Consider the following 18111-nt stretch of genomic DNA (forward strand, 5'->3'; position numbering starts at 1 on the left):
AAAGTAGTTTTTGTGCGGTAAAAATGTTTTATTTTTTTTTTTGGCGTTTAGACATAAACCTATGTCTTAAATCGGCTTTCTCTCTATAGACGAAAAGTAACCCTGAAGTATTCGTTACAAGAAATTCCGCTCTGCCTCCCAGTAATAGTCTCGTCTACTCACAATCCAGATCTACCCATTGGATTTAGTTGTCCAACCGACCGTTTCACTGTTTATCGGTGCTATATGCCTATTCGCATATGCCCCAATCCCTTGACGTGGACTGCGTCACCCTGAAAGGAGTACCTGAAACTGTAGAATATTTGTGACTTTACTGTCCTGGCCGTGATTAGAAGTATACTGTCTGTAAATTTGTTCACACTCGGCGATGTCACGCTAACACCATATCATCTCACGCATTTTTTGATCGCACGGATCTCCGCCGGAAGATCTGTAGTATAGTGAGGCGGTCAGTAACAGATCTCAGTCCCTGGTTCCTGAATGAAGACTTTGTTACGTGGTTAGGTCTACGGCTGAGGTAGTTCAGCAGCCGTCCAGGGTTTACCTTTAAGGACCCACAAACCTTAAATAATAACACACTTATAAATCCCCTTCAGGGTACGCAGTACAGATTTTATTGTTTATATACCTTTTTACAATTAAAGATGGTGTTTTAGGCTCTCTGGTGCAGGGTATTGGTTGGTGACTGTCAATGAGGCGCTTTAGCCTGTAGGCGCTTGATGTAGGCCAATGATTAACTGCTTTAGGTAGATTCGGAATTCAGCTGGTTTCTTGGGTATTCGGACGGTTCGAGCTGGTTGTGTTGTCTGGCTGTCAAGAATTCGGCTGGTATTTGGTTGTCTTCAGGCGACGGACTTAAACGAGGGCTAAGAGTTGGATTATGCGCCCACCGTGGGCATCACCGCCACTTTGGTTGGAGTCTGGAAGACAAGAGTATAGTTAAGGGAAAAGGGTGTGCAATATAGTATGGATGCGAACTGGTCGCGCTGCGATAAACGGAAAACTAGCGGACTAGTCGAGTTAGGATGCGAACGAATCAGCGTTATGATGCGAACTAATCAACGATAGGATGCGAACTAGTTGCCTTGTCGCGTTAGGATGCTAAATAGTTAACATGTCGCCTTAGGATGCAAAAAAATCAGCGTTTGGATGCGAATAGTTGCCCAGTCACGTTAGGATACGAACTAGTTTTCTGGTTGCGTTAGGATAAGAACGAATCAGCGTTAGAATGCGAACTAGTTGCCTAGTTGAGTTAAGATGCGAACTAGTTACCTAGTCGCCTTAGGATGCGAAAGAATCAGCGTTGGGATGCGAATAGTCACGTTAGGATGCGAACTAGTTTTCTAGTTGCGTTAGGATGCGAACGAATCAGCTTTAGGATGCGAACTAGTTGCTTAATCGCATTAGGATGCGAACTAATTTTCAACCCTGATAGAAAAATGACGATACTTTGCCAATACCGCCTGGTATTAGTTTGATCGCGTCATTGGCAAAGATTTTTAATACCATTTGGTATGAATTCAATACCAGAAAAGGAGGCTATTAACCATCCGATATTGGTTTTGTACCATACGGTGTTGCTTTACTATTAATACCGTATGGTACTGAAATGAGCACGTTTGGTATCAAATTTTTCTCTGGGTGCATTCCCCTTATTTATGTTATCAACGGATCCGTCAATGAGGAGCCGACCGAATTGCGTAATTCGGTGATAAAATCCTAAGGCTTCGAGGCTTTCTAGCCATGTCTTAATTTTCAGTCAGCTTAACGACTCATCGCCAGTCCTAAAAAGGTGAAATTAAGTAGCAATTGCTATATCAACCAAGTGAGAATTATATGCCATTTGTGTTGTTAAAATATACGTCGAATAACGACAATCAGTGTGAGCACCTGTGTCAAAATGTCAATTTCCATGCCCGACCGTATGCCTTTTGCATCGGTGTGTCTGAATGCTCGTAACTTGTACTGAAACTGACATTAGTATGAATGGCTGTGTGGCCGTGCTATACGTTTTTATACCCACCACCGAAGGATGGGGGTATATTCATTTTGTCATTCCGTTTCCAATACATTGAAATATCCATTTCCGACCCTATAAAGTTATATATATTCTTGATCAGCGTAAAAATCTAAGACGATCTAGCCATGTTCGTCCGTCTGTCAGTTGACATCACGCTACAGTCTTTAAAAATAGAGATATTGAGGTGAAACTTTGCACAGCTTCTTTTTTGTCCATAGGCAGGTTAAGTTCGAAAATGGGCCATATCGGAGTATATCTAGATATAGCCCCCATATAGACCGATCCGCCGATTTTGGGTCTTAGGCCCATAAAAGCCACATTTATTATCTGATTTTGCTGAAATTTGGGACAGTGAGTTGGGTTAAGCTCCTCGACATAATTCTGCAATATGGCACAGATCCGACCAGATTTGGATATAGCTGCCATATAGACCGATCTCTCTCTTTTAGGTCTTGGACCCATAAAAGGCGCATTTATTATCCGATTTTGCCAAAATTTGGGACAGTGAATTGTGTTAGACTCTTCGACATCCTTCTTTAACTTGGTTCATATCGGTTCAGATTTGGATATAGCTGCCATATAAACCAATCTCTCGATTTAAGTCCCAAAATTTGGGACAGTGAATTGTGTTAGACTCTTCGACGTCCTTCTTTAACTTGGTTCATATCGGTTCAGATTTGGATATAGCTGCCATATAAACCAATCTCTCGATTTAAGGTCTTGGTCCCATAAAAGGAGCATTTATTTTCCGATGTCGCCGAAATTTGGGACAGTGAGCTGCGCAAGGCTCTTTACCAACTTTCTGCTATTTGGCTCAGATCGGTTCAGATTTGGATATAGATGCCATATAGACCGATCTGTTTATTTAAGGCATTGGACCTATAAAAGGCGCATTTATTGTCCGATTTTGCTAAAATTTTGGACGGTGAGTTGTGTTAGGCACTTCGACATTCTTCTTTAAGTTGATTTATCTGCCTTATAGACCGATCTCTCGATTTAAGGTTTTAGACCCATAAAAGGCGCATTTGTTTTCCGATTTCGCCAAAATTTGGGACAGTGAGCTGTGTTAGGCTCTTCGACATATTTCTGCAATTTGGCTCAGATTAGTTCAGATTTGGATATAGCTGCCATATAGACCGATCCATCGATTTAAGGTTTTGGACCCATAAAAGGCGCATTTATTGTCTGATTTCGTCGAAATTTGGGACAGTGAGTTGTGTTAGGCCGTTTTCTAGTTGCGTTAGGATGCGAACGAATCAGTTTTAGGATGCGAACTAGTTGCCTAGTCGCTTTAGGATGCGAACTAATTTCCTACCTTGATAGAATAATTACGGTACTTTGCCAATACCGACTGGTATTAGTTTGTTCGCATCATTGGCAAAAATTTTTAATACCATTTGGTATCAATTCAATACCAGACAAAGGAGGCTATTAAGAATTGATGGCGTTCTTGAGGCCCGTCGACAGCCGTCTTTAATTTGGCCCAGATCGGTTTAGATTTGGATATAGCTTCCATACAGGCCGATCTCTCGATTTAAGGACTTGGCCACATAAAAAGCACATTTATAATCCGATTTCGCTGAAGTTTGACACAGTGACTTATGTTAGGCTTTTCGACATCCGTGTCGTATATGGTTCAGATCGGTCTTTATTTGGGTACGGCTACCAAAAAGACCAATATTTTGTTCTATTATTAGACCTTTCAATATCCCTGTCCAAATCGGACCATATTTCGATGAAGCTGCTATGGGGGCATAAATTAAGCATTTTTCACCGGATTATGACGAAAGGTGGTTTACATATATACCCGAGGTGGTGGGTATCCAATGATCGGCCCGGCCGAACTTAACACCTTTTTACTTTGCTGGCCGTTGACGATCGTATATATGAATGAGTGGTTGTGTGGCTGGGTCATGCGTATGTATGATTGGTTGAGTGGCTCATGCGGATGGATGGCACAGTGGTAGAAACACGACGACAGTACAGTGGCTAGGATCGTCGTAAAATGTAATTAATCAAAATCAAACATTCGCAATAAGTGTAGGTCAATCAATGGTATTCGGAAATGGTCAATGTTACACAGTGGGAAGAATGGTATGTCATGTACGAGTTTAAATTGACTCGTTATAACCTCCAGATCCATCCGTTTAGCATGAACTTCCAGATGGCAATACTATTGTTCCGGCAATCCAAGACAGTACCGATGGCAGCAATGCGTCACACTCATATTTAATGTATATTCTTAGGTGCAGAATAGTCTCCACTGATCTAATAGGCGGGGTCCTCACCGTATTGCCAATGCTAAGACCACACGCACTCTGAATCTGTTGTAATGTTCTTATGGTCCAATGTTCTTAAGCTCGCCTCGAAAGAGAATAAAAATTCGAATTACAAATAATTTGGGTGTCCACCTTGTTTTCGTGTTCCAGTCATTTTAATCTACATAATATTAAATCACATTTTGTTTTGTTTCCTTTTTTGCTACATCTGGTTGACTCTCTGACTGACTCTCTTTTGTCACTGATGTGGCAGAATCCTTCGCCAGAAAATTTTCATCATTCCATGGTTGAGCATCAGTGGAACCCCATATGATGTAAACCAAATTTCCAAGGAAGAAAATTACAGAGGCTATAGCAAAAACAATTTGCCATTGCAGACGGGATGACTGAAAAAAACCAAATCAAAATGTTACAACATTTTCAAGAGCTTAAATATTCGTTCAACTTACTCCATCGGTGACAATAAATCCCACAACCAGGGGAGATATTATGGCCATCGAAAAGGCTGGAATATTCGAGAGGGCCATCAATACACCAGCATGGTTGGGCGATAAATCTATGTTATTTAGAAGAATGCCAATTGTCTTGCCACTATTGGCACCCACACTCAAAATCATAATGGCCAAGGCCCAAGTCTTAGTCTCCTGATTCATAAAGCCAATAGCTATCAAACCCAGTGCTGGAATCCATGATGCCAAACTGCTGAAAATTCTTCGCAGTGCGGTTAGACTTACAGTTCCTTTGGCTTGCAGTACATCTCCCAAGAACATATAAACAAATGATATAAACCAACTGGCCAGAAAAGGCAAGGCTGAGTACAAGGCATTCGATTTAATTTCCATTTTGAGAACTCCATGGAAGTAGGAGGGTATCTGAGTCTCGAAAGTAGACCAGCCATAAACATGAGCACAGCGAACTACAATCAATGCCAAAAATGGGCCCGATGTCAAAATGGCCTTCCAAGGCGTTGGTATTTTTGTTACATCTGACTTGCTTGCTCCATTTATAGAAGATTCGATAAAATGTTTCTCTGCCTTTGAAATGAATCTTGTCTCACCAGCACTATTGGCGCCAAAAATAAGCCATAGCAGACACCACATGAAACCTATCCCGGCCGAGACATAAAAAATGCCAGGCCATCCCATGGAACCTTTGGCTATAATCCCGCTAAGGGCTAAAGCCAGGACTGTACCACATTCCATGCCTGTGAAACTGAAGGCCCCCAAACGATTGCGCTCCTTTGCGGGTAACCATTTGGCCAAATGCTGGATGGCGCAGGGAAATGTCAGCCCTTGAACAAGACCATGAATGAATCGTATAAGGCAGAATGCCTGCCATCCCTTCCACATCACACAATAGGGAGTAATGGCACTCAATGCAGCCGAAATTAAGATAGTCCAGCCGAAAGTATTTTTCACCCCCAGCTCTTTACATAGAGGCCCTGCAAAGAATTGGCTAATAACATAACCCCAAGAGAAGCTGGAGAAAATGTAGGCGATTTCTTGTTTGCTCCATTTGAACTCCTAAAAGGGAATCACATTACATAGTGTCAATTTTAGACCAAAGTTCCAATTTGCTTCACTTACCAAAAACTCTGGGTTCGTGGTTGCCGCATTTGTCATAGCTACCACAGCAACTCCTATATTGACGGTGATAATGAAAGCGCTGACAATACCAAAGAATAGTAATAAAGTCTGCAAATGTCTCATGCCAAATAGGGGGCCTGTAAAAATCAACATTGGACTTGGGTTGAGGGGATATTCACCATAGTAGCAAACTACATTTGGAATTTTCCATTAAGAAAACCTTTGTTTCATTAGTTAAGCAATTTACCTTTACTTTCTTCCCCAGACATGTTGAATGATTGCACTGATCTATACACTCAATTAAATTTTTGGGGATAAACCACAATACATCCGCACCCAAACTCGACCGGTGTTTATATGACATCTTAAATAATTTCTGTTAAAAAACAAGCATCGCTGCCAAACAAAGATTGAGGCAATGAGAGATAACGAGTTTTTATTATATTTTATTTACTTCAGAATACGTATATTTTTGGTAAGGGCCGTCTACCGCAAATTGTTTTTATATTCAATGCATCGTCGATGTGCTCATTATCGAGTACAACGTCAAAAAAGAGGTAAAACAAAAATTCCATCGGAAGGCTTAAAATTCATTTCATTTCATTTCAATTAATTTCAATTAATTTCAATTAATTTCAATTAATTTCAATTAATTTCAATTAATTTCATTTAATTTCAATTAATTTCATTTAATTTCAATTCATTTTATTTAATTTCAATTCATTTTATTCCATTCCATTTCATTCCATTCCATTTCATTCCATTTCATTTCATTACATTACATTACATTTCATTTCATTTCATTTCATTTCATTTCATTTCATTTCAGTTCATTTCATTTCATTTCATTTCATTTCATTTCATTTCATTTCATTTCATTTCATTTAATTTAATTTAATTTAATTTAATTTAATTTAATTTAATTTAATTTAATTTAATTTAATTTAATTTCAATTCATTTCATTTCATTTCATTTCATTTCATTTCATTTCATTTCATTTCATTTCATTTCATTTCATTTCATTTCATTTCATTTCATTTCATTTCATTTCATTTCATTTCATTTCATTTCATTTCATTTCATTTCATTTCATTTCATTTCATTTCATTTCATTTCATTTCATTTCATTTCATTTCATTTCATTTCATTTCATTTCATTTCATTTCATTTCATTTCATTTCATTTCATTTCATTTCATTTCATTTCATTTCATTTCATTTCATTTCATTTCATTTCATTTCATTTCATTTCATTTCATTTCATTTCATTTCATTTCATTTCATTTCATTTCATTTCATTTCATTTCATTTCATTTCATTTCATTTCATTTCATTTCATTTCATTTCATTTCATTTCATTTCATTTCATTTCATTTCATTTCATTTCATTTCATTTCATTTCATTTCATTTCATTTCATTTCATTTCATTTCATTTCATTTCATTTCATTTCATTTCATTTCATTTCATTTCATTTCATTTCATTTCATTTCATTTCATTTCATTTCATTTCATTTCATTTCATTTCATTTCATTTCATTTCATTTCATTTCATTTCATTTCATTTCATTTCATTTCATTTCATTTCATTTCATTTCATTTCATTTCATTTCATTTCATTTCATTTCATTTCATTTCATTTCATTTCATTTCATTTCATTTCATTTCATTTCATTTCATTTCATTTCATTTCATTTCATTTCATTTCATTTCATTTCATTTCATTTCATTTCATTTCATTTCATTTCATTTCATTTCATTTCATTTCATTTCATTTCATTTCATTTCATTTCATTTCATTTCATTTCATTTCATTTCATTTCATTTCATTTCATTTCATTTCATTTCATTTCATTTCATTTCATTTCATTTCATTTCATTTCATTTCATTTCATTTCATTTCATTTCATTTCATTTCATTTCATTTCATTTCATTTCATTTCATTTCATTTCATTTCATTTCATTTCATTTCATTTCATTTCATTTCATTTCATTTCATTTCATTTCATTTCATTTCATTTCATTTCATTTCATTTCATTTCATTTCATTTCATTTCATTTCATTTCATTTCATTTCATTTCATTTCATTTCATTTCATTTCATTTCATTTCATTTCATTTCATTTCATTTCATTTCATTTCATTTCATTTCATTTCATTTCATTTCATTTCATTTCATTTCATTTCATTTCATTTCATTTCATTTCATTTCATTTCATTTCATTTCATTTCATTTCATTTCATTTCATTTCATTTCATTTCATTTCATTTCATTTCATTTCATTTCATTTCATTTCATTTCATTTCATTTCATTTCATTTCATTTCATTTCATTTCATTTCATTTCATTTCATTTCATTTCATTTCATTTCATTTCATTTCATTTCATTTCATTTCATTTCATTTCATTTCATTTAATTTAATTTAATTTAATTTAATTTAATTTAATTTAATTTAATTTAATTTAATTTAATTTAATTTAATTTAATTTAATTTAATTTAATTTAATTTAATTTAATTTAATTTAATTTAATTTAATTTAATTTAATTTAATTTAATTTAATTTAATTTAATTTAATTTAATTTAATTTAATTTAATTTAATTTAATTTAATTTAATTTAATTTAATTTAATTTAATTTAATTTAATTTAATTTAATTTAATTTAATTTAATTTAATTTAATTTAATTTAATTTAATTTAATTTAATTTAATTTAATTTAATTTAATTAATTTAATTTAATTTAATTTAATTTAATTTAATTTAATTTAATTTAATTTAATTTAATTTAATTTAATTTAATTTAATTTAATTTAATTTAGTTTAATTTAATTTAATTTAATTTAATTTAATTTAATTTAATTTAATTTAATTTAATTTAATTTAATTTAATTTAATTTAATTTAATTTAATTTAATTTAATTTAATTTAATTTAATTTTATTTAATTTAATTTAATTTAATTTAATTTAATTTAATTTAATTTAATTTAATTTAATTTAATTTAATTTAATTTTTAACTTTTGTTTTATTTTATTTAATTTTAGATCCCTTAATATTTCCAAAAACCTTAGATATTAGTTTTAAAATATATTTGAAAAAAAAAAAATTTATTATTAACGTATCATAAGGTCATTGATAAATATCATCTCAATAAAAATTAGCACCACTTATTTAGCTACATCAAGTTTGAACACAAAATCATGGTTGAGTACCTCAGGACTGTGTTTTTGGTGTTACCGTTATCCATGTACCAGTTGATCCAACAAAAGGTTTTATCAAATATGTAATATGACATCAAACTTTTGGCTTCTTATATGCTATGTCAGGTAGCTCTAATGGACTGCCTTTTGTCACTTTTGCAGCAGAATCTTTTGCCAGAAAGTCTTCATCATTCCATGGTTGAGTATCGGTGGAACCCCATATGATGTAGACCAAATTGCCAAAGAAGAAGATAACAGCGGCAATGGCAAAGACAATTTGCCACTGCAGACGGGAGGACTAAATAAAAAGAAACATTTGGTAAAATTCTAAAATTTTGGGTAAATTTTTTTCTTCAAACTCACCCCATCAGTTACTATAAATCCCACTACTAAGGGAGCTATCACTGACATAAAGCATGCCGGGGTATTTGATAGCGACATCAATAAACCTGCATGATTGGGCGATAAATCGATGTTGTTTAGAGCAATACCAATTATCTTGCCACTATTGGCTGCCACACTCAAAGTCATAATGGCCAAGGCCCAAGACCTTGTCTGCTCATTCATAAATCCAATGGCTATCAGACCCAAGGCTGGAATCCAGGAAGACAAACTGCTAAAAGTTCTACGCAATGCGGTCAGACTTAATATTCCTCTGCCTTGCAGTACATCTCCCAAGAACATATAAACAAAGGATGTAAACCAACTGGCCAGAAAAGGCATGGCCGAATACAAGGCATTCGATTTGATTTCCATTTTGAGTATCCCATGCAAATAGGAGGGTATTTGAGTTTGCAATGTGGAAATACCATAAAGTTGGGCACAGCGTACCACAACCAATGCCAAAAATGGACCCGACGTCACTATGGCCTTCCAAGGTATGGGAATGTTCTTTTTATTAGAATTGCTCGAAGCATCTCTGGAAGAATCGATAAAGTTTCTCTCTGCTTTGGAAATAAATCTTGTCTCACCAGCACTATTGGCCCCGAATACAAGCCACAGCAGGCACCATACAAAACCTATGGCGGCCGAAACATAGGAAATTCCAGGCCAGCCCAAGGGACCTTTGGCTATAACCCCGCTAAGAGCTAAAGCCAAGACTGTACCACATTCCAAGCCGGTAAAACTGAAGGCCCCCAAACGATTGCGCTCTTTTGCCGGTGACCATTTGGCCAAATGCTGTAGCACACAGGGAAATATCACTCCCTGGGCTAGACCTTGAATGCATCGTATAAGGCAGAATGCCTGCCATCCCTTCCACAGCACACAGTAGGGAGTTATGGCGCTCAATACTGTGGAAATAAATATGGCCCAGCCTATAGTGTTCTTGACACCTAAATACTTGCACAAGGCACCTCCAGGGAATTGGGTGACGAAATAGCCCCAGTAGAAGCTGGAGAAAATGTAGGCGATTTCTTTTTTGCTCCAATCGAACTCCTAAAAGGGAACTGCTGTTTAATCCCATTTTCGGACAATAAGATCAAAATTTTCACTCACCAAAAACTCTGGATTAGTGGTTGCTGCATTTGTCATAGCCACCACTGCAACTCCAATATTTACGCGGCTAATGTAAATAGCCACAATACCAAAGAACAGCAAAAAGGTCTGTATATGTCTCATACCCAGTAAGGGGCCTGGAAGTACATGAAAGCCACTGTTTAGGTTCAGGGAACATTCCCGAAATTTCAAACTAAATTTGGAAACTTTCCATTATTTCAAACCTTGATTCTTCACTCGGGCACACACTACCTTTGCTTTCTCCCTCAGACATTTTGAGTTTTATTGAATGAGCTTGACACTGAATTGATTTTTTTTGGGGGGTTTCTTGTCTTAGCACGTCCAGCTCGACCGGTGTTTATATGAAATTTTAAATAATTTCTCTTCATTGTTGACCAACGCTGGTAAACAGAAATTGAGTCAATGTTAAAAGAACGAGTTTTTTCAGTTGCTAATTTCGCAGTCTGCATAGGGGATTATCAAATAAGGGCAGCTTTCTAAACAACTACTGTTAAAAATAAAAACGTCGCATGCTTATTGGTTTCTTATTCCATGTGAAGAAGACGGCTAACACTTTACTGAAAAAATTTTAAGGTGTATTGAAAAAGTGGCCCTCGCATTTGATAATCTCTTATCAGCAGCTTTGATTGTCAATGGGAAAGTGTTTAATTAGATATACAATAGCTAATGGGACAGCTGATTGAGTTTTCGTTAAACTGTCTTCACATTTAATTATGCCATATCACAATTTGGTTAAGTTATAAGCAAACATGTAAAAGCGTGCTAAGTTCGACAGGGCCGAACCTTGGGAACCCACCACCATGGATTTTGCTAAAAATTAATACAAAATAAATTTTGTTGAAGGGCGTAATTTTATTTTACATACCAAACTTCTAGCAAAAATTAAAGCTTCTAGGAACCGAAAAAGCATGATCGAGAGACCGATGGGAGCAATGTCAGGTTATAGACTGGTTTGGACCTTATTTGGCACAGTTCTTGGAGGCCGTAACAGAACACCGCACGCAAAATGTCAGTCATATCGGACAAAAAATTGAGGCTTGTAAGAACTCAAGAAGTCAAATCGGGAGTTCGGTTTATATGGAAGCTATATCAGGTCATAGACCGATTTGAACCGTACTTAGCACAGTTGTTGAAAGTCATAACAAAGCACTAAATGGTAAATTTCACCCAAAGGGGCTTGTAAGTGCCCAAGAAGTTAAAGCGGGATATCGGCATATATGGGAGCTATATCAGGTTATAGACCGGCTTGGACCGTACTTAGCACAATGTTTGGAAGTCATAATATGGTTGCCCAAAAAGTAATTGCGGGTTTTCATATAGTCGGCGTTGACAAATTTTTTCACAGCTTGTGACTCTGAAATTGCATTCTTTCTTCTGTCAGTTATCAGCTGTTACTTTTAGCTTGCTTTAGAAAAAAAGTGTAAAAAATGTATATTTGATTAAAGTTCATTCAAAGTTTCATTAAAAATGCATTTACTTTCTTTTAAAAAATCCGCAATTACTTTTTGGGCAACCCAATAGAACAATATATGCAAGTTTTAAGCCAAATCAGACAAAAATTGTGGCTACCAGGAGCTCAAGAAGCCAAATCGGGAGATCGGTTTATATGGGAGCTATATCAGGTTCTTGACCGATTTGGACCGAACTTGGCGCTGTTCATGGAGTTCACAACAGAACATTATATGCAACATTTCAGCAATATTAGACAAAAAATGCGGCTTCCAGGGGCTCAAGAAGTTAAATTGGGAGATCGGTTTATATGGGAGCTATATGAGGTTATTGACCGATTTGGACCGTACTTAACACAGTTGTTGAAAGTCATAACGGAACACTACGTGCAAAATTTCAGCCTAATTGGACAAAAATTGCAGCTGCCAAGGGCTCAAGAAGTCAAAGCGGCAGATCGGTTTATATGGGAGCTATATCTGAATCTGAACCGATATGGCCCATTTGCAGTCCCCAACGACCTGCATCGATATAAACCATCTGAGTAAAATTTCAAGCAGTTACAAACGGAATGTCTGGATTAGTATACACCCATCCTATTGTGGTGGGTAAAAAAAAAAAAAGTAAAAAAGGCATTAAGTTCGGCCGGGCCGAACTTTGGCTACCCACCACCTCGGATATATATGAAAACCCCTTTCGGCACAATCCGGTGGAAATTGGATAACTTATGCATCTAAATTTGACACGAATATTGAGTGGGCTAATAAATATAAGTCACTGTTGAATTTTGTAATTTAAATCTCAGCGAAATCGGGTAATAAATAAAGTTTTATGGGCTTCAGACTATTTATCGGCAGATCGGTCTATATGACAGTTATACCTAATTATAGTCCGATTTTACTGGATAAAAAATAAGGCTTTTATTCGCTTCAGACCCTTTATCGGGATATCGGTCTATATGGCAGCTATATCTAAATATAGTCCGATCCGAACCATATTTGGGAAGGATTGTTTCAAATATCAGCGAAATCCAATAAACCTTTTATGGCGTTCAGACCCTTTATCTGGATATCGGTCTATATGACAGCTATACCTAAATATAGTCCGATTTTATCCATATTTAGGTTTCAAATTTCAGCGAAATCGGGTAATAAATAAAGTTTTATGGGCTTCAGACCCTTTATCGGCAGATCGATCTATATGGCAGCTATATCTAAATATAGTCCGATCTGAAGCATATTTGAATAGTATGTTAGGAGGCGTAAAACTACTTGTTGTTTCAAATTTCAGCGAAATCGGTTAAAAAATAAAGCTTTTATGGGCTTTAGACCCTTTATCTGGAGATCGGTCTATATGACAGCTATACCTTAATATAGTTCGATTTTATCCATATTTAGGTCAGATGTCGGGAGGCTTAAAAATACTCGCTGTTTTGAATTTCAGTAAAATCGGATGAAAAATCAAGCATTTATGGGCATTAGACCCTTTATCGTCAGATCGGTCTATATAGCAGCCATATCCAAATAGGGTCCGATTTGGCCCGTTCAAGAACTTAACCAGCGTGCATCAAAAAGACGTATCTGTGCCAAATTTCAGCTCAATATCTTAAATTTTGAACGCTGTAGAGTGATTACAACAGGCGGACGGACAGACACACCGACATTCTTAAATCTTCTTAGAATTTTACGACGATCCGAAATATATATACTTTGTAGGGTCGGAAATTGGTAGGTGTTGCAAACGAAATGACTAAATGAGTGTACTAAGTTCAGCTAGGCTAAATTTTGGGAAACCATCACCATTGATTCATATAATAAAATAACATAATGGAGGCTTGCAGAGTCTCAAAATAGTAAACCTGGGTATCGGATAATATGGGCGCTATATCTATTTATGGTATGGTTGCTAGAGACACAGAATTGACTACAACTTGAGGCATCTAAGTGCGAGAAGTCAAATCGGGGCTTAGGGATAATGGAACTTACATACATTTGGTCCGTCTGACCAAATTAGTATACCGTCCACCCTAGGGTGATGGCCACAACAATAACAAAATCAGGTGAAAATGCGGAATGGACCCTATATCGATATGCTGATATAGGTTCAGAATCGTGAATTTTTTGACTAGATTGTTACAAATCTCCTTCATTGTAAGGCCGCTTCGGCGGCACTATAGGTCCTCCTGATGGCTGGGGGATTTGCCGTGGTTCTTATCCAGGAACAACGTAGAGAAATGGTACGTGGACAGAGAATTCCGGGACTTAAACATCTCAAAGGTACGGGGAATGGGAGACACAGAGCCTGTATTTTAGCAAAGGGTAGTCTAAATGTTTTTCTTCCGTCGTCGCTAAGCACTGAAGATTTAGTAGTTGCCAGCTTTGAAATAAACAAGTCTCATTACTGGCTGGCTTCCCTACATATGACACACGATTCAGAGATGCCGCCTTCAGACCTTAAGTCGCTGGTTGAAGCTGCTTCTGTAGGGAAGAAAAGCCTCATTGTAGGAAGTGATGCTAATGTACATCACCAGATATGGGGAAGTACGGATGTCAACGAAAGGGGTGAGCTGCTTATTGAATAGATTATAAGTTGCAATCTGGCGATTTGTAATAAAGGCGATAAACCGATCTTTATTACCAGGAACAGGCAGGAGGTACTAGATATTACCTTTGTATCGGAAGATATAAGTGGAAGAATATGCGACTGGGAACTGTTGGATGACCATAGCTTCTCTGATCATCGTTATATAAGTTTAAGCCTTGGAGAAAATACTGGAGTAGTGGTCCCTCGGCAAAACAGAAGAAAGGCGGATTGGGATACATTTCGGCACAAATTCTGCACCACTATCCCTTGTAGACTAGAAAAGGAAGTGGAAACTACGGAGGATATAGACATAATGGTCAAGCGGATCACGAAGGCCCTGAATGACTCGCTTGTGTCAGCATGCCCTAGTGCCAAGCTAAGGGGCAAACAGCGACCGCCATGGTGGACCCCAGAGCTGGTTGGTCTAAAGAAAGAATGAAGAAAACTCTTCAACAGAGGAAAAGCCACTAGAGCACCACAGGGTTGGGACATCTATAAGGCTGAGCTTAGAAAATATAAGGGCGAACTTAGAAAGGCTTAGAACAAATCCTGGGTAGAATTCTGCAGCTCCGTGGAGGATACATCTGAGGCCTCTAGGCTAAGGAAGATTCTGTCCTCGAGACCTATTACGGTGGAGTATATCCGGAAGTTAGAGAATGTATGGACAAACACTAGAACTACTCGTTGATACACATTTTCCGGAAAATTCTCCAACGGGCAACGTGGCGTCAGAAGAGGTTGTCGCTGATACGCATTCGTCGGAGGCCATTAGGGATATGGTGTCTAAGCCGAAAATCCTTTGGGCGATGAGAAGTTTCGACTCCTTTAAGTCGCCACGCCCTGATGATGTGTCACCGGTTCAATTACAAGCTGTGCCTGATAGACTGGTTCCCTGGCTTAGGGAGATATACTCTGCTTGTATCAGGATGTCATATATACCTGTGGGATGAAGTGACACGAAGGTCATTTGCATTCCAAAAGCAGGAAAACCCTACCACCGGAAGGCGAAAGATTTTCGTCCTATTAGTCCGTCATCGTTTATGCTGAAGACTCTTGAGAAGTTGATAGAAACATATCATAGGGCAAAGATCCCTGGAGATCGCCTGTAGCGGCAGCAGCATGCATATATTGGGTTGCCCAAAAAGTAATTGCGGATTTTTAAAAAGAAAGTAAATGCATTTTTAATAAAACTTAGAATGAACTTTAAAGTAACAGCTGATAACTGATAGAAGAAAGAAAGCAATTACAGAGTCACAAGCTGTAAAAAAAATTGGTCAACGCCGACTATATGAAAAATCCGCAATTACTTTTTGGGCAACCAATAGTAAAGGCAAATCCACAGAGACAACCCTTCACGACCTAGTCGGCTACATAGAGGGTTCTCTCGCAGTCAAGTACAATGGTAGCATTTCTTGACATTGAAGGTGCTTTCAATAAGGTAAAACCGACGTCAATCATAAAGGAGTTGGAGTTTCTAGGCATCAACTCTACCGTTAGAAAGTTTATTAATAACTTACATACTAAAAGATGGATTACGGCAGGCTTGGGATCTGTGGATCTAAAAAGATGGGTCAGCAGAGGAACATCTCAAGGAGGTGTACTTTGGAATATAGCCATTAGCAATATATTATTGTCTCTGGAAGAAAAAGACGTCAAAGTGGTCGCGTATGCTGATGACGTGGCAATTGCGGTTAGGGGAAAGTTTCCCAGCACTCTAAGGGATATACTTCAGGAAGCTCTACGTACAACAGCAAAGTGGGCTACCGAAAGTGGTCTGGGTATAAATCCGGGCAAGACAGAAGTAGTCCTCTTTAGCAGGAGATACAAGTTGTCTACAGTGAAACCTATCTCCTTGGGTGGAGAGAATGTTCCATTTACAGAAAGCACAAAATACCTGGGTGTTCTGCTGGACAGGAAACTGAACTTCAAATCTAACATTTTGAAAAGGGCAAGAAAGGCCACTCTTGCCGTATACACCTGCAAGAGAGCCATTGGTAAAAGATGGAGATTTAGACCGCGTGTCATGCATTGGGTATTTACTGCAGTTGTCAGACCTATTATGCTATATGGTGTTGTGGTCTGGTGGACGGCGCTTCAAAAATCCACCTACTGCTCAATACTTAACCGCATCCAAAGGATGGCTTGTTTGTGCATCATAGCCGCACTGAGGACGACACCATCTGATGCACTGAATTTAATGTTACATCTTATGCCTCTGGACATTGTGGCCGCCGAAATTGCAGCGACCCCTGCCGTGAGGTTAAGGGAGATTTGTCATTCGTCATGTGGCGGCTACGGACACTGTGTGTTATACTTGATGTAATATCCGATGTTTCAGACAGTGTGGATTATACCCTACCTGAGCCGCTTTTTGATAAAAAGTACTGTACCACTATTCCTGATAGAACCGATTGGACTTACGATATCCCTGGTAACAGAAGTTACATACTTCTATATGGATGGTTCCAATCTAAACGACCAGTTGGGCTTTGGGGTGTAATCTAAAGATCTAGAACTGATCCTATCGAAGTGGTTATCCGACCTCTGCAGTGTGTATCAAGCAGAGATCCTTGCAATTAAGCAAGTGGTGGAATGGCTAAGATATAATGTCATTACGACGATTGGTATAAATATCTTCCCAGGCAGACATTAAATCCCTGGAGAACGTATTTCTGAACACAAAAACCACCCTCGACGGTCGCAGATCTCTGAACCAGATGGCTGAACAGTTCAAAATTCACGTGTTTTAGGTGCCGGGCCACAGAGATATCCCAGGGAATTGAAAAGCAGACGAGCTTGCGAGACTAGGAACTACCTTACACACTCCAGGGACACTGGAATCTGTGAGTATGCCTCTAGCGACATGTATGCTAAGTTTTCAGGACCAGGCCCAAAGGGCAACGAATGATAGATGGTCACAAAGTGGTTGCTGTGAGCATTCCGAAACTATGTGGCCTCATCTAGACTTGAAGAGGTCTACTGCTTTGTTGTCATTGGCTAGAACAGACGTCTCAATCATTGTGTCCGTCAACAAAGATCACTGTCTAGACGGAAAACATGCTGACAGACGGAAGGTTGCCAGCAACGTCTTCTGCAGAAGCTGTTAGGATGTCGAAGAAGAAGAGACGATAGAACACTTTCTGTGTGTGTGTCCCGCACTAGCATTTAGAAGGAGTTCCACTTTAGGTTCTCATTTCTTTGAGAACCTGTCTGATTTAGCAGATGTGAATATTCGCAAGTTACTGGGCTTTTTAAAGCGATCTGGATGGCTCAACGGTAGGAACTAGAAGGCATCTTCGTTCTTCTGTTCCTGTGGTATCACAATGGACGAAAACGTCTAAGTGAGTCTGATGGCAGACTGTAACTTAAACCTAACCTAACCTACAAGATGTTATATACATTATGTATATTGAGTATATATGGGTTGCCCAAAAAGTAATTGCGGATTTTTTAAAAGAGAGTAAATGCAGTTTTAAT

The 18111-nt window shown here is 37.5% G+C and overlaps 2 protein-coding genes across 2 annotated transcripts; both read right to left on the bottom strand.

Moving 5' to 3' along the window:
- Positions 1-4469: 4469 nt before the first annotated feature.
- Positions 4470-6154, bottom strand: LOC106081527 (putative inorganic phosphate cotransporter). The gene is made up of 4 exons (XM_059367327.1): positions 6133-6154; positions 5886-6076; positions 4749-5822; positions 4470-4685 (listed from the first exon to the last, which is right to left on the bottom strand). The coding sequence occupies exons 1-4, from the start codon at positions 6152-6154 to the stop codon at positions 4470-4472; spliced, it is 1503 nt and encodes a 500-aa protein (XP_059223310.1).
- Positions 6155-9181: 3027 nt separating this feature from the next.
- On the bottom strand, positions 9182-10858 carry LOC106081535 (putative inorganic phosphate cotransporter). Its single transcript, XM_059367328.1, has 4 exons — positions 10837-10858; positions 10585-10721; positions 9451-10524; positions 9182-9385 (listed from the first exon to the last, which is right to left on the bottom strand). The coding sequence occupies exons 1-4, from the start codon at positions 10856-10858 to the stop codon at positions 9182-9184; spliced, it is 1437 nt and encodes a 478-aa protein (XP_059223311.1).
- Between the last annotated feature and the right edge of the window lie 7253 nt (positions 10859-18111).

Source organism: Stomoxys calcitrans, chromosome 4 (genome assembly GCF_963082655.1).
Source record: "Stomoxys calcitrans chromosome 4, idStoCalc2.1, whole genome shotgun sequence".
Lineage (NCBI taxonomy): Eukaryota > Metazoa > Arthropoda > Insecta > Diptera > Muscidae > Stomoxys > Stomoxys calcitrans.